The sequence below is a fragment of the Beta vulgaris genome, chromosome 3 (genome assembly GCF_026745355.1).
Source record: "Beta vulgaris subsp. vulgaris cultivar EL10 chromosome 3, EL10.2, whole genome shotgun sequence".
NCBI lineage: Eukaryota > Viridiplantae > Streptophyta > Magnoliopsida > Caryophyllales > Amaranthaceae > Beta > Beta vulgaris.
The window spans coordinates 23,077,435-23,102,953 of NC_079204.1; the positions used below are offsets into that span (position 1 = coordinate 23,077,435).

The 25,519-nt window shown below is 38.3% G+C and overlaps 1 protein-coding gene and 1 non-coding gene across 2 annotated transcripts; both read right to left on the reverse strand.

The window, feature by feature from the left end:
• Window positions 1–5,763: 5,763 nt before the first annotated feature.
• LOC104907977 (endo-1,3;1,4-beta-D-glucanase) lies at window positions 5,764–11,574 on the reverse strand. The gene is made up of 7 exons (XM_010697005.4): window positions 11,319–11,574; window positions 10,517–10,538; window positions 10,012–10,138; window positions 7,915–8,005; window positions 7,687–7,779; window positions 7,123–7,223; window positions 5,764–6,094 (listed from the first exon to the last, which is right to left on the reverse strand). Exons 1-7 carry the CDS (start codon window positions 11,464–11,466, stop codon window positions 5,951–5,953), a joined length of 726 nt encoding a protein of 241 aa, XP_010695307.1. The 5' UTR covers window positions 11,467–11,574; the 3' UTR covers window positions 5,764–5,950.
• Window positions 11,575–21,638: 10,064 nt separating this feature from the next.
• LOC125496212 (small nucleolar RNA R71) lies at window positions 21,639–21,743 on the reverse strand. Its single transcript, XR_007272909.2, has one exon. It is a non-coding gene; the product is annotated as a small nucleolar RNA R71 (small nucleolar RNA).
• Window positions 21,744–25,519: the final 3,776 nt, after the last annotated feature.

Consider the following 25,519-nt stretch of genomic DNA (forward strand, 5'->3'; position numbering starts at 1 on the left):
TAAATTTCTTAATGAATAGGCTATAAAGTATAAAAAAACTCACCACCTACAAGGGGTTAACACTTAGTAATGAAAAGAAAAAGCTGACCACCTATAAGGCGACATTTTATGGGTAATTCTTGTTTGATAACAAAGAAAACTTGTTGAGGCTCCCGACAATTGTATATATGGTTGCCAACCAACACTTAGAAAATGTATATGATTTCTAATCACGCATCTTCAGCCATGGATTATTCCTATGGTTACTTACAACTTTAGCAGCGACCCTAACCTTAGTCGCTTCCAAGGGTGTCTTGTCAAAATGAGACGAGCCCAAGTCAACAACCTCATGAGCTTCTTTTCTCTCGGTGAGGCTCTAGTAGCAACTCTAGATCGCCCAGCAAGCCTTCACCACTAATACCTTTTATCAAGGCTTATCTTTTCCCTACTTAAAACATCATCCCAATTTGCTGGTTCCTGAGAAGTTGCAACATCATCCATGGTTGGCGAAGGGACAACAATAATAACTTCATCTTTCCCAAGATTTGCACATATATCGCCTGTTCGTCTAACGATAACCAATATTGATGGCTGATAGGTTCAATTTCCACCGCATCCAAAGGGGCATTTGGCGGTGTAGGACTTAACTCACCAAAGGTTCCATGACGAAGTTTTTTCAGAATTTTAGGAGAAAGCCTCGTCTATCCGGGCGTTTTGCTCTCGCAATTTCTGCCCGGAGGTCCGACAAGCCCTGCTTCATCTTTTCTCGTGTCACTAGAAAAGTATGCGGTTATGAAAGACACCCCGAGGATGGGTGACTACCATAATCTTACGGAGTAGAAGGATTGTCACTCACATCCGTCATGTTAGTGGAGGTCTCTTTGCAATAAACTTCTGGAAACTCGGGTTAGGCTAAAAAAAGGGTCGTAGTGTAGTCCTTGTTCTGACTATCCCTGGATGCACTAGACATCCTCGTACATGTTCGAAGAAGAAACCCAAGAAAAAAGGAAAGAACGAACCTAGAAGCAAAGAAGAAAGAGAAAGTCGAGAAATTTACTTCAAAAATAAGAAACCGCCTAAAGAACTACGAAATCTGCTCGAGTCCTCACCAGAAAAATTGAAACCGACCAAAAAAAACCCAGTTTGAGGAAGCGCACTAGAGAGTGCGCAACACAAAGAGAAACTCGAAAAGAGAAAAGGAGGAAGAAAACAGAAGGAAAAACTTAAAAATAAAAACAAAACAAGGACAAAGGAGATAAGATTACCAAGAAAGGGAACAGTTGTTTCGAGAAGGAAGATAATGGAAAAGAGAGAAAGGGAGAGTAACTATCCCATTTAAAGCAAAAAGTAAACGGCTCAGATCGCCTGAGTACAACTGCCACTCACAGATCTATACACGTGGCATAGGCCCACGATTGTGCCGCCATCACTTGGGGGGGGGGAGTTATACGGGGATGTATAACCCTACTTGACTAGACAACCGACATCTTCAATGCCGGCCATATATTTGTCAGCACCATATTTGTTGACAAGCAACGTCTCACCGGACATAGTAGTGAAGGCTAACGTAGTTGCACTTCCTGGCCTGACAGGTCTCTTGGCCTACACTTGCCAGTCTGACAAGCACGCAAGAAGATGACTGCTACGTGTACCGAGGTGATTACGAGGTGCACATGTACGTATAAGATTCCTTATATAGGAACTGACCTACTGTTTGTTACCTATATATAGACCACTTGCACTGTTTGACCCTACTTACCTTTTATGCACATTACCTTGATGAACCTTGTCAAAATGGGTTTCCTTAACAGCCGCATGACGCCAATCACCCTTGTTACTTGTGTAGGTACACTAACAAACATTCACTGACATTCCCAACACCGCCAAGCCTTGTTATCCCTTCAATGGTTGTCAACCCTTGACGTCCACTGTTTTATACCCGAAACACTCACTAGTGCGAATAGGCAACAAGGATTGTCGAATAGCATATCTTGAATTCTTACGGGCGTAAAAATTAGAGCACAAACATCAAATAAAGTTATGCCAAAATTGTCAACAACTACCTAATAAATATCATCATAAACAACTACCTAATATAAAACTTTTTTAATTCAACTACCTAATATAGCTATTCCGTCAACATAACACTACCAAAACCGTTAACTTTTGAATTTTCCGTCAACTTTTCGAAAATCCCCAATTACATGAACACTAATTTCAATCATTTCAAGAACTTAAACCCCATTTTGATGAACCTTAATTTCATCAATATTTCCACAAATTCCGATTTATAAACCCAGATTTCATTAATTTCCCAAAACCCAATTTTTAAACCCTTATTAAATCAAGGTATCATAAAGCCCACCTAAAAAAATGCTCAAAACCCCCAAAAATCTGGGATTACTTTGAAAGATTCAGTTAACTTTCACTGCATGGAGGAAGCTCAAATATGTATTTTCATCCATGAATTTTGGTGGAGCATTTCTACTTAAGGAAAATTAATGAAATCCCCAATTACTTAACAAATAAGGGTTTAGAAATTGGGGTTTTTGGAAAATTAATGAAATATGGGTTTATAAATTGGGATTTGGAGGAAAATTGATGAAATTAAGATTTATTAAAATGGGGTTTGAAATGGTTAAAGTTAGGGTTCATGTAATTGGGGATTTTCGAAAAGTTAACGGAAAATTCAAAAGTTAACGGTTTTGGTAGTGTTATGTTGACGGAATAGTTGTATTAGGTAGTTGAATTAAAAAAGTTTTATATTAGGTAGTTGTTTATGAAAAGTGATATATATTAGGTAGTTGTTGACAATTTTAGCTAAAGTTATGGAACCTATTAATGAGTTTCTTGCAAGCGCAAGAATCAAAGTAGAATATAGAAATTCATTGTGACCACTTCTCTACCATCTCACTAGCGCGACTCCATGTAAAACATGTGTAAATTATGATCTGTTAGCCCTCTCCTTGTCTATAGGATTGTTCGTGGATTGGGTTGGTGCGTTTTGGTGCATAACCCAAAGCAAACCACAAATATACGGTTTGACATTTTTTCAACACAAATCGCACCACACTTTTGCCCAAACTACCAAATCGAACCATTGAAAATGGTTCACTTGGTGCGGTGCGGTTCAACCATATTTTCATCCGCGATATGAGTTTTGTAATCTAAGAAAGTTGTTGATAATCCACTAATTAATTCGGTTTTCTACCATATACCCCTGACAACTTTTTTGCACCATATACCCTTTCGAGTTTTCAAATTCACCATATACCCATGACATTTTATAAAATACATCAAACCACCCTTATGACTAACATTGTTAGACTTCTATTAGTCATTAATCTTAGACTTCTGTTAATCATTTATCTCTAATCTCACTTTCCAACCCTCATTAACTCCCCTAAACCCTAACCCTTTTTAACCCCAACCATAACCCCTAAACTAATACCCTAGCCACCCAACCACCACCCCAACCCTACAACCCCCCTCCCACCACCCCTGTAGCCCCCTTCCCCCACCCCTGCCCAGGCAAACCCCTTCCCACCAAACCCACCCTCCCCCTCCCCACCCTCTTCGAATCTTGCCGCCCCTCCTCCCCTTCCCCCACAGTTTGCTGTTCGCGAGTTTTGGGTCTATGGGGTTCGATGTGTGGGTTTGCGAGTTTCGGTATTGCGAGGGTTCGGTGTGTGGGTTCGCGAGTTCTGGTGCACAAAAATGGTGGGTTCGATGTGTGCAACTGTTTTAGTGCAGACAAATGGAAGGGGAGGGTGGTGCGACTATTGCGAGGGAAAGGGGAAGGAGGGGGTTACGCAACTTTAGAAGGGGAGGGGATGCGGGGGAGGGGGCGGCTTTGCGGGGTGGTGGGGCAGTGGGGCGAAGGGGTAAGGGGTGGGGAGGGTGGTTAGGGTTAAAGTTAGGGTATTAGATTAGGGGTTAGGGTTAGTGTTTCAGATTAGGTTTAGGTTAGTTAATTAGAATTATTGGGGGTTTAGGGGTTAATTACTAACGGTGTTAGCCTTCCGTTAGGCATAAGGGTAAGTGGATGTGTTTTTTAAAACATCGGGGGTATATGGTGAATTTGAAAACCTGCGAGGGTATATGGTTCAAAAAAAATTGCCAGGGGTATATGGTGAATAAACCGTAAATAATTCTCTATAACTACATGATAAATAGTGAGCAGATGAGTGGAAATAGGAGGAGTAGGAGCAGATAACTGAGGGAGGTAAGGGAATTGCAAAAAGGAGTAGATGCCTGATGAAGGCAAACACTTAAACTAATACTCGTATTAACTTTGTTTTGGCCCCCACTGGGGACCCCTTGGTAAGAAGAAGGACCCTACTAGACCATCACCTCGCTCAGGTCAGCCAGTCCAGCTACACAGATCAATGCCTGAGAGTAGGGGGATATAAAGATATCCGTACTCTCAAGCACAAGTAGGTAGTGGGCTTCGAACTTGTGACCTCCAAGTCATAAGGTGAGTTCTCCACCACCTCCACCAAGCAAGCTTAGTTTATACTCGAATTAACTTGTATAGTCGTATTATCTAGTAGACTCGTATGCCTCTTAAGTTTGTCAAATGCTTTTTTAATAAACTATATATATATATTTTAAAAACAATCATATAAATTTGCAGTTTCGATTTACAAAAATTCAAACCCAACCCAAACTGCTAATGGCGATTGCTTGAAATATCAAACTAACCCACAATTTTGAAACCGCAAACCAACCTAAATCACGAAAAACGGTTGGGGTAGTGGTTTAGTGCCGTCCACATCGCACTCTAATCCGGCCAACTTGTCTATCCTCTTGTTTTTTTCCCATGGTTGTGTCAAAATGCTTTACTCAATTTCTTTAGACGTGTTGGTCCACCTAATTAAATAAATAAGAATATATGATCGATTCTTAATTTTTGTACCATAATCCAAATAATGGATGATTGAGAGAGGGAGGTAGAGCTAGCAAAAGTTGACCCAACTTGATAATCCGACCTGAACCTAACCTGAAACATTCGGGTTTGGGTTGAGATTTTCATCCTGAAATAAAAAATGGGTCCTACCCAACCCGACCTGAAAATATATTGGATCAGGTTCATGTTGACTTTTTGAACCTGAAAAAAACCGAACAATCTAATTTAGAAGTCCGATCAAATTTAGCTCGAATCAACCTGAAATCAACCTGACTCTCATAATTTTTATAACATATTTATTGTTTTTTTTTACTTGTATTGTATTGTACCAAACCCGTTTCTTGAATACGCTAAATTTCTAGACATATAAAAAAATCTTCTAAATTTGGTTAAATTGGCATTGATATTCAAGAATCAATCATCGTATTGAATTATTGCAATGATTAAATTTAAGTTCAGGTCATTTGTTGGCTTTGAGTCAAACCAAAATCGACAAGCTTAGGTTCAGGTTATGATTCTCGACCTGAAACTAGAATCAGGTCGAGTTTAGATTAGGAATAAGTGACCCAAAACAAAAATCAGGTCAACCTGAAATTGATCCAACCCAACCTAATTGTTCCGTAGATGGAGGAGAGTACTATACTCGAATTAACCCATTAGAGTAAACCCAAAAATGATCATATACCAATTTTTTCTCTTGATCCACATACAACAAGAACAAATTAACTTGGCTTGAAATCGATGCAAGCACCCGCTTGCCACCTATATAAAAGCCACCAAATCCAACACCAACAGATGATGAATCAACAAAACCAAAAAATAAAACAACTAAAAAAGAGGAAGAAAAGCTTAAAAGTATGAGCCAAAACTTGGTATAGCTAAAATGATAATGCAGTAATCAACAACGATCACATGCAGGCATCTTATTGTATTCCAACACAATGTCGCATAAGCTTGTACGTATTTGAAGAAAACCCCAAACTATTGTCCGTAATAATTCATACAATCCCATAATTTGCACGTGATACCCAGAAAAGATAAGTATCAATCTCTTAACATATCCTAAAATTTAATGTGTTTCTGAAACCATCCCAACATATCCTGGTGAGCTTCCTCTGCACATTTCACAGCCGCAGCATCTTCAGTATTGTATCTGACTGTCCATCCATGGGCAACACCAGGGAATATCTTGACAAAACCATCGACCTGTGAACATCGACAGTACATTAGATCGCTGTGAAACATAAAATCAAAAACATTTTCCTTTCTGTAATAAAAGATCCGTTTTAAAAGGGCATTGAAGTTAAGGGTGCGGCCAAAAACCAAGTAGCATAGTCTCATTTGGGAATAAAGTCCTAACAGATTCCCAAGCATCTAGCATAGATGTACGCATTTCTTTTTCACAACTTTATGGAAGATTACCTTTTTGACTTTTCGTTAGTGACTAGGGGCACGAAACCATCTTTGAGGGGGTAAAAGGGTCTTGATTGTTGAAGAGAGGTTTCAGTCAGCTAACTAAATTAATAGACTTGTATTTGGGCTTAACAAGGGTGGATCAATTCACTTAATAATACAATTGTGTTTCCTAATATGAATTTACTCTCCAATGTAAAAGAACTGCAAAAAAAGGAACTCCAAGACTAAGTTATGAGCACAACGTGTATACCCAAAGGGAAAAGATCATTTGTAGTTTGTATAGGCATCGCTAAACCATTCCTACTAACTAGAAACAAGGTAAACTACTTAACTGTAGAATACCAGGTGTACTCGGCAAATATCAAGCAACCCAGCTAAACCTACGTAAACACGGTAAAGGGAGCTAAAACATACCAAACTCCTAATGCCACTAAAAGTCAATTCCTTCCATTGTTGTTTTGCTAGACAAAACAAATTTTACACAATTGCCAGCTTTTTAAATCTAAGCTAGAACATGCTGCCAACAAAGGCTTGAAGCCCCAAACAAATTGCAAAGAATGTAATCTCCATCAAAACATTGTCAATCAATGGTGATTGGTTAGCATACTCCTCCCAAAGCACATAATCAGATGTCACCTCTCTACTACAATTTTGTACAAACCAACACATGCAACTGATTATAACTCAGCCACTCAGGTCCACTAATATATTTCAGCCTCAATATAGTTAATTTTAGCATCATCCATGCAAATAAGTTCCTAGCAGAAACACAATGAGAACTATCAACATATGACATAAAAGCTTGACGATCTCCATACCTCAGCCTTAGCATTCAAGGCCTCCTCAAACTGCTTCACAAGCTCAGGTGGAGATAAGTGGTCAATCTCAGCCCCAAGAACAGCAAGTGGTACCTTCACACCTGAAACAAATTTGACCAACAAATATTGACTAAAATCAGTTTGAGTAAATTTTCAAGGTCTTCAGATACAAATAATGAAATAAATGTTTAGTCTCAAAGGAACCCCCCCCCCCAACCCCCCAACCCCCCAAAAAAACACACACATATTCAAGCACCTGCCTCCATCGCATCTGGACACATGCATGTCATCGTGAAGATATATCTATCATTCAACTTTTCAACCTTTTACCAAAAAAAGTATCAAAAGACCGGAGGACCTTGCATAAGAACCTCCACCCTCCTCCTTTGACCCTTGTGCAAGCCATGCATTTGCACTCAAATTATTGGACATTATAGTGCAAATATCAATGTGAACGACGGTGCAATCCCATGTTTATAGAGAAGTTACAAATCTATCCATCTCAGGCATCCTTAGAAAATATCGAAGATAGGCATAATTAGTATGAGCTACATTGAACCTTACCTTTGATATCATCCACAGTAACAAATGAAGGATGTAGGAGAGCTCCTGCTTGTACATATTCTTGACTTTGTGCTAGTTGCACAACTACTTTGGCTGAATTGAGTCAATGATTGAAAATACAATAAGAAAAAAAAAACAAATGAGTGTCTACAATGACTTGGTAGATTTCACTAATATAAATAACCTGTACAAAGAATGCTCTGGGAAAGACAAAGCACAAGACCTTACCTCCCCAACAAAAGCCGACTGCTCCGATCTTAGATATCCCTTTCTGCTTCAAAGCTTCAATAACTAGCTTTGCCTCTTCACAACCTTTGTCCTAATAGATATGAAATGATATGCAAGTCAGAGTCATAATCAGCTTAAAAAAGGGGGCCGCAAACACTATGCAATACTCCCTTTATCTGGATGTAATAGTTGTATATACAACTTTAGAATGTTGGAAAAAATTGTCACTTTTCCTGATTAGATTTCTTATTATAAGTTATAATAGGTGACTGAGAGGATCAGAATAGTCACACTATTATAAAGGATCTATTAGTATGACAGATTGACAAAGTGAAATATCTCCTGTAGCCTCACTTGCTGTTTGTGTGGAACTGAGAATAAAACCACTCAACATCTCTTCTTCTCTTGTTTTTATTCTGCTGATGCTTGGGACAAAATTCTCCTTTTGTTGAACATTGAGAGACTTCTTTCAATATTTCAGAATGAAGTTGTTGTTGCTCTAAATGAGTGGAAAGAAAGCTTCTTATGCCAGAGTCTACATCATGTATTACTGACTACATGTATAACATTTGGATCCAAAGAACATTGACATATTTACTGGTTCCCTTGCTTCCCTGATAGAGTTTCTAGAAGGTGTAAGATTGCTATAACCAATTTCTGCTGCGGTAGCTATTTATATGGCGCCTTTGGCTGTCTGTTGGTGGTTGGTGAACTGATCCTCATATCTGCTTTTTGCTGACAAATTTTTGGTAAAATTGTCAAGAATAAGCCAACCTTTGCGCGGTCTTCTACAAATAAGTCAGCCATTTGATTGTCCTGGAATAAGCTAACTTTGATACCATTTAAACTTTTAACAAGCCAAATGACTTGTAACCGGTTTAACAAGTCAATTTTATATTATTTTGCAATTTTTAGATTTCTTTTCCTCTCTCTTCCCTCTCTTCTTCTCCTTTCCGTGGATGGCACCATCAACCATAGCTACCACCTCTCTTCCCCTCCACTAAATTAACCATCCACCCAACATCTTTCAGCCTCCCAACAATGTGCCACCCAAAACCCTCCCATTAATCTCCCTCTCTCACAAACTTACCACTTCACCATGGGAGAACAACTCCAACTGTGCGCCACAATGCAGGCCCATACTAACACTGTGACAACCATCGCAACCCTAATTGACAACTTCAACACGATCGTAACTGCTTTACGTGACAATTTCATCATCCTCTGGAAGCTCACTGAGAAGGACAAAACCTACGCGGTGCCGCCACACCGCCTCACGGGCCACTCCCATTTCATCAAGGACGCGGTGCTTTCCTCCGCTGACCAGTTCGCGCTCTCTAGTAGTTGGGGTGGCTGTGTTGGTGGGTGGTGGTGTTAGCAGTGATGGGTGATGGGTGATGGGTGATGGGTGATGGGATGACTAAGGAGATAGAGGAGAATTGGAGGAGGGAACTAAGGAGTAAGGAGAAGTTGTGGTGGTGGGGGTGAGGAAAGGGAAAGGGAAAAATATGTTGTATATTTTTTTCATTTAAAATTAAAAGTAATAAATAAATGAGACAGTGACACGTGGATAGTTAGCCTATTAAAGAGGTTAATAACAGGTCATGACTTGTTAAAAGTAGATAGGTATTAAATGTTAGCTTATTCCACGATAATCAAATGGTTGACTTATTTTTAGAAGACTGCGCAAAGGTTGGCTTATTCTTGACAATTTTTCCGAAATTTTTTAACTAGTTAACAAAATAATGGATCTTTGATGATCTTTTAGTAAAATCATATCATGTTCTGAATTATATAGACGGGGTTAAGATTGTCTGATAATTCTTACAAAATGGAGAAAACAAAAGAAAAAAAAAACGGAATAAGAATTGCTCTCAACACTAACACATGCTAGTATGCTACCTAGAATTCAAATACTTCAAGAAGAGTTTGGATGCTTATCATAAAAATTAGCTAACTCTATCTGAGAGTTCGGCTACCATTTTGATTCCAAGACCATAAAATTAGTCAACTCATTAATAAATGAACAAATCAGCCAAACACAAATCACAAAGAATACCAGAAGTAAATCAGCACAGAATACAAACACAAACTTACTGGTCCATGGTCTTTTATCCAAACTTGTATTGGTCTCTCAGTGTTTTCAGCATCATAGGGTTCCCCGTGAAGGAAATCAGGGACAACAGCATAGTAACCAGCGGCAGCTACTTTGTCTGCAAGTTTCCTGAAGCACGACAGCATTGACGGCAGATTATTAACAGTGCAAACAGCACAAAGTACGAATTACCATAAATGATACCAATATGCAGCTTAGGCAAAAAAACTTATTTCCTCCAACAAAAAGTCCCTCATAACTGAGCAATTATCGAGGGTCACCTGGTCTATTTGCAGTAAATTCATTAGACCTAAATAAACCTACTTTCACCTTGTGATTACTAATCAGCCTTGATTATACATGATCAGAACACATCCTGATGACGAATCAGATAGATTCTGAGAAAGTACTTAAAATTAAGCTCAAAAATCAATTCACAAAAAAAAAAAAAAAAAACTGTCCTATATACATTCTGGAGGAAATGAAATTAACAACAAGCAGTTATACCTCAAGTTTGGAGCTTCATATCCTGCAAGCACAGATCAGAAAGGGAAAGGAATGGTCAGACATTTCGATTCCCACAGGACAAGATCATCAAACAAAATGATCACCCACTCTAAATTTTTACTTCCCTTTTCTGAGTCAAAATTTCTTCAATTAACTGTAAATTCGATCCAATAAACATCTAGACTTGTCAACGCACAACTTTAACCATTAATATATTTAATCGTCCCTAAAAACTAAAAGATTTCCCATCAAAATTATTACAACAATAATACAAGATTTAAAGTTTTGCAATATAAAAAAAATTGTCACATGAGAATTTGTTATATTCGGCCTAACCTATAATTTCAAGATGTCAAATTGATAGAATATAAATCCAATTTTGGGGGTCCAACCATGATAGAATATAAAATCAATCTTGGAACTCCAACCATCACCTTACATGAAACAATTATACAAATTATTACTTCCTCCATTCTTTTTTAATTGTGACATTTGGGTTTTCACACTTGCCTATATATGATCTTGACTATTAGTATATTCAGTTATATATTTGTAAAAACTATGTAAATGAGATATTTGAAAAATGCATATTGAGATGAATCAAATAAGATCTCATATCACTATGTTTTTACTAGTAGTAGTTTTTTTTTAAGGGAATTTACTAGTACTAGTTAAGATAACATCATCTTGTGAGTTGTGAGCTAGTGTCTAAAAACAGACGGAGAAAAAAGAATTTAGTAGGAATTAGTTGAGACATAAATTGAAGGAAATGGGTTTAAAGGAAAAAAAAAAAGGAGATTACCATAAACGTCAGAGATAAAAAGAACAGCAAGTTTGGTGTCAGAAGAGCCAACTACATATGATTGGATCCCACCAATTTCTTGGACAAGGCCGACTCCACTGCTTGGGTTTAAAGTTGGGGGATTATCGCAGCACTGTGCCCCTGCCATTGGAATTTGTAAAGAGAATTTCTAATGAAATGTTTGTAAGAGAAGCAGCACTTGTAGACGTAGTGAGTGGTTGAGGGTGCTAATAGGATAATGATTCAATACCGAGTATTTAAAACTGACTTTGCTTTCTAGAATGAACGCCACCTTTAATGCATCAAGAACGACCATTTGGCAATGACGGGGGAGGAGAGAGTGTGGGAATTTTCAACGAACTACTTAACGGTCCGTTTGATAATTGGTCATAAATAGTGGTAATGGGAATGAATTTATATGTAAATTTATGAGAAATAGCATTGTTCATTTCCATGGTAATGCTAATTTATCCTAAAGTGTCCACTTTCCTTCTCGATTTTTCATTCTCATCCAATACCACTAGGGATGGGCATGGGTCCAGGACACTACCCGGACCCTGTTGGACCCAATCCTAATTTAAGGGCCTGGATCCAACTTTTTCAGACCCTAAGGGTCCGGGTCTTAAAATTTTGGACTCAGACCCGACCCTTAGACCCCTAAACTTATTTAATACGGTTTTTTCACCAGGTACCCCTGTACTTTAACAAAATTCATGGGGTACCCCTAACTTTAAACTAATGCACAAGGTACCCTTATTGTTTCATTAAAATGCACCAAATGCCCTTAATGACTAACGGCGTTAAGTTTCCGTTAGTCATTAACCCTAATTAGCCCTCTAACTCTAATTAAGCCTTCTAACCCTAACACCTCCACACCCACCCCCAACCTAAACCCTAACCCTAACTACCACCCACCCACTACATCTCCCTCCTACCTTCCCCAGCCCCTCCCTCACCCACTCACCACCACCTGCAACACCCTTCCCCTCCTTTACCCACCCTTCGCAGCAGCCACCCTTCCCCCCACCCCCCGAATCACCCCTCCCCTCCCACACCCCCACGACAGCCACCCTCCCCCATCCCTCGCAGCCCTATCCCCTCCCCCATTCCCGTCGATTTCCCCCACCCTACCCCCGCGAACGCTGTTCTTAATTTCTCTCTCCTTCTTCTTCATTGATTTTCTTGATTTCAAAAACTGATTTCAAAACTGATTTCGAAAATGATTTCAAAAGGTTTTCGCAAATTTTCGCAAAAGGTTTTCGAAAACCATTTTAAAAACCTTTTCGAAAATGGTTCTTGATTTCGAAAATGTTTTCGAAAACCATTTTCAAAAACCTTTTCGAAAATGGTTCTTGATTTCGAAAATGTTTTCGAAAATGTTTTCGAAATTGATTTTCGAAAATGATTTCGAAATTGTTTTTTGAAAACATGTTTTGAAATCAAGAATGGTGGTGGTTGCTGCTAGGGGGGGTACGCTGTCGGGGTGGGGTGGGCGTGGGTTGGGGTGGGCGTGGGGTTAGGGCTGGGGGTGGCGGTGGGTTGGGGAAATCAAGGGGGAAGGAGGCCTGCTGCAGGGGGTTGTAGGAAAGGCGGCGCGAGAGGGAGGTGGTTGCCGGCGACGGCGAGAGGTTGCCGGCGAGGGGGAGGGGGCTGGGGTTGTTGGAGGGGTGGTGGGTTAGGGGAGAGGAAGGGAGGTGGTGGTGGTTGGGTGGTGGTTGGGGGTTAGGGTTTCAAGTTATGGAGCTAGGGTTTAGTTAGTTAATTAGGGCTTAATTAGGGTTTAATTAGGATTAAAGGAGTTAATTAACCCTAATGACTAACGGAAACTTGACACCGTTAGTCATTAAGGGCATTTGGTTCGTTTTATTGAAATAATAAGGGTACCTTGTGCATTAGTTTAAAGTTAGGGGTACCCCATGAATTTTGTTAAAGTACAGGGGTACCTGGTGAAAAAACCGTATTTAATATATACATTTTAACTTTTTTTTTTAAAAAACAAACTGATTTCTAAAAGACTAAAACCTAAACTAAAACACCAAAACACCAGTTCTAAACTCTTATGTAAGTTGTGTTTGTTTCGTTTTTTTCAGTTTGTATGTTTGTGTTTTCGTTTCGTTTTTTTTTTCAGTTTATATGTTTGTGAATTGTGTTTGTTTCTTTTTTTTTCAGTTTATAAGTTTGTGTTTATGTTTGTTTCGTTTTTTTTCAATTTATATGTTTGTGTTTGTTTCATGCGAATTCTTATGTTTGTTTCATGTGATTTTTTTTGATTGTTTCATGCAAATTTCAGATGATTATTGATATTAATAATGCTGAAAATTTGGCAAAATAAAAAATTTAGGCCTGGACCCTCCATACCCTCTAGACCATCCAGACCCTAAGGGTCCGGGTCAGGATCCAATTTTTTTCAGACCCTTAGGGTCCGGGTCTGCAAATATATTTAGGGTCCGGGTCTAGTGTCCAGCTGTACCCGACCCAGACCCTACCCTTGCCCATCCCTAAATACCACCTTGTAGGTGATAATGAGTGGTAATGAAAATTGCTTCCCCTTGGAGACAAAAACACATGTTTATGAGTGAGATTGCTTGCCCATGGAGAAAAAATACCTCCCCATGGAGATTTTAGGGGGTGCTTCTCTAATAAAATTACACTTAAAATTCATTCTCATTACCGCAATTTATTAACGACTACCAAACGGGCCTTAATACCAACCAATTTTTTAGGCCTGAATTATGCTTTGGTTAATTATATTTTTTATTTATTAATATTTATCTTGAAATAATGATATCATTTGGTTTCGTGATTGACACTTTAGTATTTAAATTTGTGATTACGAAAACAAATTTGATACAATGCATTTTTTTAATTGTATGTCGATTGCATGATGTAAAACACCATAAGAAAGAGTGTCAAGTGACACCGTTCCTTATTCAGTAACGCCTTTTAATAAGGGGTGCAAAGGATAGGGTTGGATCGGAATTTGAACCAGACCGGATCGGACCGAGAATTCTGGTCCTCCCGAAAATTAGGAATCTGGGTTTCCGGTCCGGTCCAAACACGAAAAATTCCGATCCTAGCCGACGGATTGGAATTTTTTTTGTAAACAAAATAGTTTAAAGGTTAAAAAAAATTTAAAATTATAAAGTTTGAAAGCTAAAAACCTACCCTTACGAACTTAGATTATTGTTGTTAGAATTAATAAATTTTAATGTATCAATTTTGTGAATATGTATACATATTTAATAAAAAAAGACTTTTTTTAAGATATGAATGCAAATTTCGGTCAAACTGATCCAAAATCGTACCGGACCAGAAAAATTTCGCTCCCGACCAGACCAAAAAATGCAGATTCCGGTCACTGGTCTAGCCGTTTCCGATCTTATTTGTATATTTATATAGATGTAGTGTAACAGCCCTAATTTCCCCGACCAACTTACAAAGGATTAAGCACAACGAAAGAGACTCTAGTCGAGATAACCCGAACTATTACCATCACACTCACCAAACTACATCGGAGAGTGCGGAACTCAATTTTCAACTCTATTCAAATAAATTAACTATTATAACTACGCTCTGATTCTCAGACTTTATTCTCATAAATTTCTACATAAAATCCGGCAGAATTTCCTTTGAAAATAGGACAACGCTAAAGCGAGAGATAATATGAATCTGTTACAATTTCATTTTATAATATAATTCCAAATCCCAAAGCTCAACAACCTCAACGCTTTCGCGAAGCAACAACCAACAGAGAATCAGGAGCACTAACAACTCTTGAATGAAGAAATAGATTATAGAAAATAAACGATTAACTATTACAAGTGGAGCGTCCTCACTTCAATAACAAATATAATACTGCACCATCTCATATCCGCTTCAGCTTGAAAAAGAATAACTCACGGCTTCAACCTGAAACATATAAGATACTGCCACCCACCAAGTGACATGCCACAGAAATGACAAAACAACGTACACACATCAGCAAAGCTAAGTACTAAACCCGTAAATAAGATTAACACATGCTTTGGTGGCTTTTACTTGAAAACGATTCAGCAGTCAACATAATCACATTGTCATAACATGCATCACATCAACTCATGTTGACAACATACTTATACATCTTTATCTAATTGTTCCTTTTTCTATTACATCGTCATTCACATAACAGCAAACCCAATAATGTGACTTCAAACAATCTTGTAACAGGCACATATTTCATATAGAAACTAATTAGTTAACCTTTCAACATATCACGATCCCTTATAAGGAATCTGGGTTTATCAACTTTGATATAAGTAATATACTTTACTTCCTTTAATTGATTTCTTATCAGAGATCTAAACTTATGCTTTTATACTCTATTAATCATGCCCTTATACTGTCCTACACAAACCTTTGTAGTAAATAACATAACTTTCATCCTAACGATTCCTTATCAGGAATCCAATAACGAGATACGACTCCTTATCGGGAATCCACATAACAAGATAAGATTCCTTATCAGGAATCTAACGTTAGTATTACTTACCATGATATGCCTCCTTATCAGGAAACCAATATCGATATTCATATTCATATACTGAATAAACATTCATAACTTACCTGAGAGGATTCCTTATCGGGGATCCAATATCGAATCAACTTACCACCATATGATTCCTTATTGGGAATCATATATCGAAATAACTTTCATACTTTAAAATAACATTCCTTTTAACTAGGGGGAAAGAGAACGCGGCGGAGGAGGCAAAGCTTACACTCCGACAGTGGGGGGTCGTCACCCAACCATTCGCTTTACATTTGGCCAATAACAGCGACTAGTTCTGAGTACATTTTTCCGCTGATTTCATCTGCCATCCACAGGTTTCACATTACCTGATATAACGCCCGATTATCGCCCCACAGAACAATGGGCAGGTTTCCCTGTGGGGCCCCCAAGGTTCACAGTCCATGGGGCACTGTTCATGTCACCTCATCCGTCGACTCAGACAAGGCTACTTTCCCCTTTCAGATTCCTTTCGATTATTGTTCATAACCCAATCGCCATTCTTAAAACTATTCCATAGTTATAGTAATCCTTGACAATCATTGAACAACAAGCAAGGCTTCTTCTTAAAGAGTTATAATCGCTTAAGTATTTCGAGGCTAATATAGTTATGCATTTCGATTCAACTCAATTACAATTATAAAACATACTTACCACACAAGTAATCAATCATATTCTGTAAAATACCAATCATAGTGACAATAGGTCTCTCAGCTAGAATTAACTAGAGAGAGTTATTAACCCAATTCCACACATCACATACTTTTGCGTATAGATAGTTCATATTCTTTTGCACTTCACCAATATCTATGTAGACTCATCTCAATAATGATAATAACCGCTATCAAACACCATCAACAATTACAATAAGTCTCTCTCTTAGAATTAACTAAGGAGAGTTAGCGTAGATTCCACAACTCGAGATTCATGAAACAAAGATCGATTAGACCTACTCAATTATGGGCCATGTTATCTCGTAAGTCCGATTCCAATACCCTTATAAATGTCAACCATTAATGGATCATATTCTTACTTAGTATAGCGAGTCAACCTCCCTTCTCATTAGAAGTCATTCATTGCGTAATTCAAACTACTTTAAAGTAATGTACAAACTTGCACTTAAGTAATCTCATAAACCAACTTAGTCCTCCGAATTCTAATCAATCAACATCACTTTATTATATTATTCTATTTATAGCTATCCAATTAAAATACTTTATCAAACACATCTTCACCGATCTACTCCATAGTTAAGTAATCTAACTTTCATACTCTTCCTATTATTATAATACTTAGTTAATCCTTTCTTTGACTTCATGTGAGGTTATTAATTAGGTTGACCCATTTAAACAGTCTACTCAAACTATTCTTCCCCATAGTATCATTGATAACTCTAGTCAGATTTTCATATAACTAACTTATAGAATTACACCCAACCAATTCTAGAACATTTAGCTATAAGTAGAACACTATCACACACTTACCACATCAATCAACTTATTAATATAGTATATACCTTAACAAAATGATAACGTACAATTAGAATTCTAATTATACATTAGGTATGCCACCTTCCACAATTCAGTGAACTTCCATCAACAACGTAGAAACAATTTTCATGTATCACATAAACAAAATCAACAACATAATGTCATTACTATATCAATCTGGTACTCAAGTCGCCTTTAAACGCTAATAAAGACCATTTAAGCCAAAACCAGGACTTATATATTATAATTAACAATGAACTCGAACAACGTACTATTCTAATTGATAACATGAATATTATCTAAGGATTAACAACTTTCAATTATCATTAGAACCAAGCAATATAGATTAACTCTTAATAGCTCACAACATTCCAACTCTTTAACTATTAACAAGTATTTCTCATCTAGCTTAATTATATAAATCTAACTCAATCAACTATCAACAACCATAATTCACTGTCAAATTATCAACCATTATCATAATTCAACGGAAGGATCAGAGGGGTTAGTACCTCTGCTCACAAGAGCAGCGAAGAACAGAGGGATGAAGGGGGAGTTTCGAAGTTCCGATGCACATCAGCGCCGCTCCAGCGAGGCTTAATAACAGCAGTGCAACGCCAACGGCAGGATTCCGGCGGTTGTTCGTCGATGAAATAGCGCGCCGCAACAAATCGTTCGCTGGAAAACCACGAATAGAGCACGAACAACGAAGAAGAAACGAGAGAAGTAATTCGCTGCACAACAGCGCGGCTCCGACGAGCTTCAAGAACGCCGGCAAGGAGAGGCGCAACTCCGGCGAGGCAGATAGCAGGGGACGAGAGAGAGAGATTAAGGGGTTTGGGGGTTTAATTGGGGTTTCGGGTTTTCACAGGGAAGGTGAAGGGCTTCGAGTTTTTCACGAGGAGGAGATAGATATGGGGTTTGGGGTTTTGGCTTCTTCGATTGATTGAAGAATTAGAAGGTCAGTTTTGGTTGATGATTTTGTGAGAAACCTCTGTGGCACCTTGAACTGAAGACACGAAGCAAGAGGAAGAAGTCCTCTAGTCGTCTCTCAATGAGACACGAAATGAGGAGGAAGAAAATAGTAAAAGGGGTTGGGTTTCTTTTCTTTTTTTTTTAACTACAATACTTAACCCAATTAGACCTATTTTATGAAAATATGAAATAAAATCACACCTTAACTTACGAAATTTAATTTCGTAAGTAACTTTAATATATCATAATAAATATAATATTCATTTTCCAGTTCAAATAAAATAAGAATATATAATAAATAATTACAATTATCGTTGAGTAAATTCTTTTGATTTTCAAGACTGTTACATGTAGGTTATGTTTAGTTCACCTTATTTCTACTAATTTGATCTGATTTGAACTTATTGGTTTCTAATATGAAATTATCTGATCGAATCTGAACTTATATTTTATAAAATAATTTTTACTAATATTAATATTGCTTTGTACTCCCTCTATTTTTTATCTTTCTCACTTCTGTGCACATCTCTTAATGCATATCTTTGAACTTAAAATCTTTTATTATATATTAGTAAAAATTATAACGATTGAATATTAATAACGTACTAATTGAGACAAATCAAACAAGACCCCACGTGGCAATATTTTTTCTTATAAATTGAAAAAAATTTGAGAAGATTCTCTTTAAGTATGAATAGTGTCAAGATTCTAAGTGAGAACGATAAAAAAAACGGAGGGAGTATTTCATTACTTTATTACTAATACTATCATTTTATTACCATGCACAACTTTCAATAATAATAATAACAACAACAATAATAATAATAATATATAATAATAATATTAATAATAATAATAATAATAATAATAATAATAATAATGAGTTTTTTTTGAAAAAGAACACATAGTAATGAACATGCAATTAAAAATAAAAGAACACATATTTTAGGTTAAAAATAAATTATTTATGGTAAAAAGAACATATTGTTTATGTTTAAGGTCTTTTTCTAAAGAACACGTTCTAAAAATAAAAGATATATGTTGTTTTTATATCGATAAATTGTTCTTCTTTCATTTATAAACTAGAATTTTTTGCACACGATGCATGCTTGAATTTTTTTCGAAACAGAAACTGTAATTTAGAAAGGGATGTGATGTATCTATTTTATATAGAATTTTACCCCCGTTACCCATGAATTATTGGTATTAATTGTGCTCTTCGGAGCCCTTTTTAGTACTAATGTGTGTCTTGTAGTGTGGTTGTGTTTTCAGATTGACTTTTGTAGCAATAACCATATTTTGGTGCATTTCCTAATCCTTGATATCGCTACATGAGACAAGAAGTCGGGACATGCGAAAATCTCACATTGGGCTAAAAACCATGTGACCGCCCGACCGGGCGACATCTGCCCCGGCTGGTCGGGCGAGTCTTACTTAGTCAAAAATCGAACGCTGAAGGCTCCAAGAGAAATTGCTCCCGCGCCCGACCGGGCGAAATCTGCCCGGATCGGTCGGGCGAAAGTTACTTAGCGCATTTTCAGAAAATATAAGACTCCAGGCCATCTTCACTTGCGAGCCCGACCGAGCGAAATCCGCCCGGGTCGGTCGGGCGAGGCGGAAAATATCACGAGATTCTGCTGAATGGCGCCCGGTCAGGCGCGACGAAGAAAACATAACACCTGACGACCGCCCGGTCGGGCGGAATTCGCCCGGGCCGGTCGGACAAGACGATCTTTGGGCCGTTTTAAGCGCGTGTTGCGCCACTTTTACGAGACATATAAATACTTATTTTCTTAGAGTTAAAAACTACGCCTTTTTATTAGAGAATACATTTTATTACTTTTTAGAGAGCTTTTGAGAAGACTCCATTGTTGAACATTGATTACTACGCTTTGATTTCTTCAAGTAAAGAATAAGTTTTCTTAATCTTTTCCTTTCCTTCATTATTATTATGTCTTTCAATTTGTTTATTATTTGTTTTGTTAATTCAATTATGTGTGAGTAGTCTATTAATCTAGGGTTAAGTTAAACCCTAGCAATGATTAATACATGAATTTCTCCTTTAGTCCCAAGTTTATGTGCCAATTGTTCTTGTTTGATTGAATTGTTCTTATGCTCATTATCATACTAGGGATAGATGATTTTGATTTGACTCCATATATCTTGTTTTCAATGGGAATTGAATCTAGATGGTTTTGTTGATTCAATCAATGGTATGAATATCTCTATGGGAATAAGTAGATAGGATTGCTAGGAATTTAATTGTATGTTATGCTTAATGTCTCTTTCTTGCATGATTCCACGGGAGTAGGTTTGATTGCTTGTTTAGAGTAGCCATTGGTACTCGGAGAGGTCTTTGGTAGTTATAGGGTGCATTACTCCTCTTGAATCGTTGAGTATGTTTATTGGGATGGAAATTATTCATGTATTGGTCATGCTAGTGGTGATGCTTAATTCTAGATGTTTTAATTAATTGATATACCTTGTGTGTTTCTAGTAATTGTCATAGTTTAGCATTAGTCTTAGTTCAACACCTTTTCATCATCGTTTGTCACTGTTTAGTTAGATTGAGTCAAGATACTAGTGTTTGATACTGTTTGTCCCTGTGGATTCGACCCTGACTTGCCTGCTACATAGTTAGGAGGATTAGTTAGGTTATTTATTTTTGTTAGGTGCGCGACACGCCTATCAATTTTGGCGCCGTTGCCGGGGACTAACGGTATTAGATTAGTTTATCTTTGATTTTATTTAGCTAAACTGTTTTGTTCGATCATTGTCACTCTATTTGCTGTTTGATCTCTTTTCTTTCAGTCTTTTTGTTGCATGCGCACTCGTAGCAAGGGTTCACAAGATCTGATTACTCTTGATCGCGAGATCGAGGCTACAGCAAGGCGATTAGGAAGTCGAAGAAGACAACAACAACAAGAACACAATGGGAGACGAACACCACCAAAGTCTCTAAGGGAATATGCTATGCCCGATGAGACCACCACCACCATTACTCGACCAACAACCACTGCCACACATTTCGAGCTCAAGCCACAATTCATCCAGTTTATCTCACAGGACTCATATGCGGGAACACCCAAAGAGAGCCCTACTGATCATTTGGCTAACTTTTTAGAAAAGTGCAATACTTTGAAATTAACAAATGTTTCTGATGATTTAATTCGGTATTGTGCTTTTCCTTTTTCTCTCAGGGACGAAGCAAAGGAATGGTTTAAGGAAGAAGAAGTGAGGAAGATTGCCACATGGCCAGAACTGAAGAAGGCTTTTCTTTACAAGTTCTTCCCTCCTATGAGAACTTCCAAGTTCAGAAAGAGATATCTGGCTTTCAACAACATGAATTGGAGTCTCTTATGAAGCATGGCAGAGATACAAGGCTTTGCAAAGGCAGTGTCCACACCAGGCATTCCTGAGTGGTTATGTATTCAGACATTCTACAATGGTCTGAAGCATGAAGTTCGAAGTTCTATTGATGCCGCATCTGGCGGTACTTTCATGGCAAAAACTCCAGAACTGCGAAGACATTGTTGGATGATATGGCTGCCAACAATTACCTGAATGACTGGAGTTCTCGTGGAGCCCCTAAAAAGGGAGGTAAGTATGAGGTTGATGCTATTGCTACTTTAACTAACACTGTGCAAGTTTTGGCAGCTAAAGTTGATCAGTTGAGTAGCGGACCAGTAGCACCTGTTTGTGAGATTTGTGAAGTGCAAGGTCACTCCTTGAATGAGTGTCAATATAATACTATGGGAGCGGGAACTGAGCAAGTCAATGCCCTCCTAAACACAAACACAAGGCCACAAAATAACCCATACTCAAACACATTTAACCCAGGTTGGAAGCATCACCCAAATTTCTCCTACAAAAATAACCAACCTCAACCTCCACACACCAACTACTCCCAGCCACCTGGTTTCCAACAAAGACCACCATTTAACCCTTCATCATCATCCTCTCGACCCAACCTTGAGACTATCATGGAGAATTTAGCTTCCTCTCAGGATAAGCAAGTTGAATACCAAGCCAAGCAGAATGAATTCTTCAACAACTCTCTCCAACAAATCACTGCTCATAATAAATTGATGGAGAGTCAGATGACCCAACTAGCCCAACAAATAAGCCACCTCTCTAAACCTTCAGGCCAACTTCCTGGGCAAACTGAACCAAATCCTAAGGGGCATATCAATGCCATTTCATTGAGGAGCGGTAAAGAACTGCAAGAGCCTACAAGGAGGGTAACTGACCAACACAACACTGCAAAGAGGTTATAGAGTTGAGTGAAGAAGTTCAAGGAAAGACGGGTTTGGAAGATGAAGCTAAAAGACTGAGAAGGAGGAACCCACTGTCATTCCTATTGAACCATACAAGCCACCTTTCCGTTCCCTCAAAGATTGGCACAGGCAAAACTTGAAAAGAAATATGGGAAGTTCCTTGACATCTGAAGAAGCTACACATCAACATACCTTTCTTGGATGCCATATCTGAGATGCCTTCCTACGCTAAGTTTTTGAAAGACATGCTCTCTAACAAACGAAAAATTGAAGAAAATGTCACTGTTTCACTAACTGCTGAGTGTAGTGCTATTTTGCAGAATAAGCTTCCAGAAAAGCTAGGAGATCCGGGCAGCTATTCCATTCCTGTCAAGCTTGGAGATATTGCTATCAAGAATGCTTTATGTGATCTTGGGGCTAGTGTTAGTCTCATGCCGTTATCTATCTGCAAGAAACTCAACATGGGCGAACTAAAACCCACACGCATCTCTCTACAACTAGCTGACAGGACAGTGAAGTTTCCACTTGGTATCCTTGAAGATGTTCCTCTTCGAGTGGGTAAATTCTTTATTCCCTGTGATTTTGTCGTCATGGAGATGAAAGGATGCACAAGTTCCCTATTCTTGGAGACCCTTTTTGGCCACTGCTGGAGCCATTATTGACATGAAGAAGGGTAAATCACTTTGAAGTAGGTGATGAAAGATGGAGTACACACTCACAAACTCCATGACTTCTCCTTCTAGGGAGAAACTGTTTATAGAGTGGATGCTCTTGATGAGGTGATAGAAGCGAGGTTTCAATCTGCAACTGATGATTCGCTACAAACGGTCTTGATGGGTAGTGCTGATGAGGAAGATTGGGAGACTAAGGAATACAAGAGACTTCTAGAGGAGACACGAGCTATGAATCTGAAAGGCCTCTCAGGAGTTGTGCATTCTGAGGAACTAAGGAGAGTACTACGCCTCCTAAGGTAGAACTAAAACCTCTTCCATCTACTTTGAAATACGTATTCATTCAGAGGCCTATTATTGTTAATGCTGAGCTTGATGACATTCAAATTGACAAATTGCTGGTTATTTTAAGGAAATATAAGAATGTCATTGGGTACACCATTGATGATATTAAGGGTATTAATCCCTCATTTTGCATGCACAAAATCATTCTTGAGGACGAACATGCTTCTTCTATAGAATCTCAACGAAGACTTAATCCAAATATGATGGAAGTAGTCAAGAAAGAGGTTCTTAAATTGCTTGATGCAGGTATAATCTACCCTATCTCAGATAGTAAGTGGGTTAGCCCTGTTCAAGTAGTCCCTAAGAAAGGAGGTATGACCGTTGTCAAGAATGATAAGGGTGAGCAAGTTCCACTAGAACTGTGACAGGGTGGCGCATGTGTATTGATTATAGAGATTGAATAAGGCCACCCGAAAGATCATTTTCCCTCCCCTTCATTGATCAGATGTTGAAAGTTGGCAAAACATTCTTTTTTCTGTTGGTTGGATGGATATTCATGTTGTTTTTAAAATTCCTATTCATCAAAGTGACCAAGAAAAGACTACTTTTACATGTGCTTATGGCACCTTTATCGAACGATGCCATTTGGATATGTAATGCTCCTGCCACTTTTCAGCATTGCATGATGGCAATTTTCTCCAGTCTTATTGAGAACTCTATGGAAGTGTTTATGGATGACTTCTCCGTCTATGGAACATCTTTTGATATTTGCATTGCTAATTTACAAAAGGTGCTCCATAGATGCAAGAAGTTAATTTGATTCTAACTGGGAAAAATGTCATTTTATGGTGCAACAAGGAGTCGTTCTGGGTCATATTGTTTCTAGGGGCATTGAAGTCGACAAAGCAAAATAGAGGTCATTGAGCGTTTACCCCTCCTAACTCTGTCAAAGGAGTAAGGATTTTCTTGGTCATGCGGGATTCTACCGCCGCTTCATAAAAGATTTTTCCAAAATTGCTCGACCTCTAACTGAGCTTTTAGGAAAGATGTCCCTTTGTGTTTACTGATGCTTGTACTGAGGCTTTTCACAGGTTAAAAGCGGCTCTTATTTCTGCTCCTATAATTCAATCGCCTGACTGGAATCTCCCTTTCGAGATTATGTGCGATGCTAGTGACTACGCAGTGGGAGCAGTATTGGGTCAGAGGGAGGATGGTAAACTCATGCCATCTACTATACAAGCAAGACTCTTACTCCGGCCCAGATGAACTATGCCACAACTGAGAAGGAACTGTTAGCAGTGGTATATGCGATGGAGAAATTTCGGTCCTATCTGGTGGGGTCGAAGGTGATAATTCACACTGATCATGCGGCTCTTAAATATTTGATGAGCAAGAAGGATGCTAAGCCCCGTTTGATTCGGTGGATTTTGTTGTTACAAGAGTTTGACTTGGAGATTCGAGACAAGAAGGGTCTGAGAATGTTGTTGCAGATCACCTTTCTCGAATTGTTATGGATGCTAGGGTGATGAGGCTCTACCAATTGATGATACTTTTCCTGATGAGCAGCTTCTAGCTTTAGCCACTGCAGAGATCCCATGGTATGCTGATATAGCCAACTATTTGGCTAGTGACACTATTCCTCATGGATATTCATCTCAACAAAAGAAGAAATTCTTTAAGGATGTGAGGAGGTATTTTTGGGATGACCCTTCCTTTACAAGTCTTGCGGATGGGGTGATTAGAAGGTGTATTCCTGGAAATGAGGTATCCTCTATTATATCTCATTGTCATGATTTACCTTGTGGAGGCCATGCTAGTACTAATAAAACTGCAGCGAAAATTCTTCAATGTGGTTTTTATTGGCCTACTTTGTTCAAGGATGTTCATCATTATGTGCATTCTTGTGATCGCTGTCAAAGAACGGGAAATCTTTCCCGTCGGAATGAGATGCCTCTTA

Coding starts and splice junctions, on each gene's coding strand:
- LOC104907977 (XM_010697005.4), bottom strand. CDS start 11,466: ATGGCAGGGGCACAGTGCTGCGATAATCCCCCAACTTTAAACCCAAGC. Junction 10,139..10,516: donor TATGAAGCTCCAAACTTGAG/GTATAACTGCTT, acceptor GTCGTGCTTCAG/GAAACTTGCAGACAAAGTAG. Junction 8,006..10,011: donor GGATAAAAGACCATGGACCA/GTAAGTTTGTGT, acceptor CATATCTATTAG/GACAAAGGTTGTGAAGAGGC.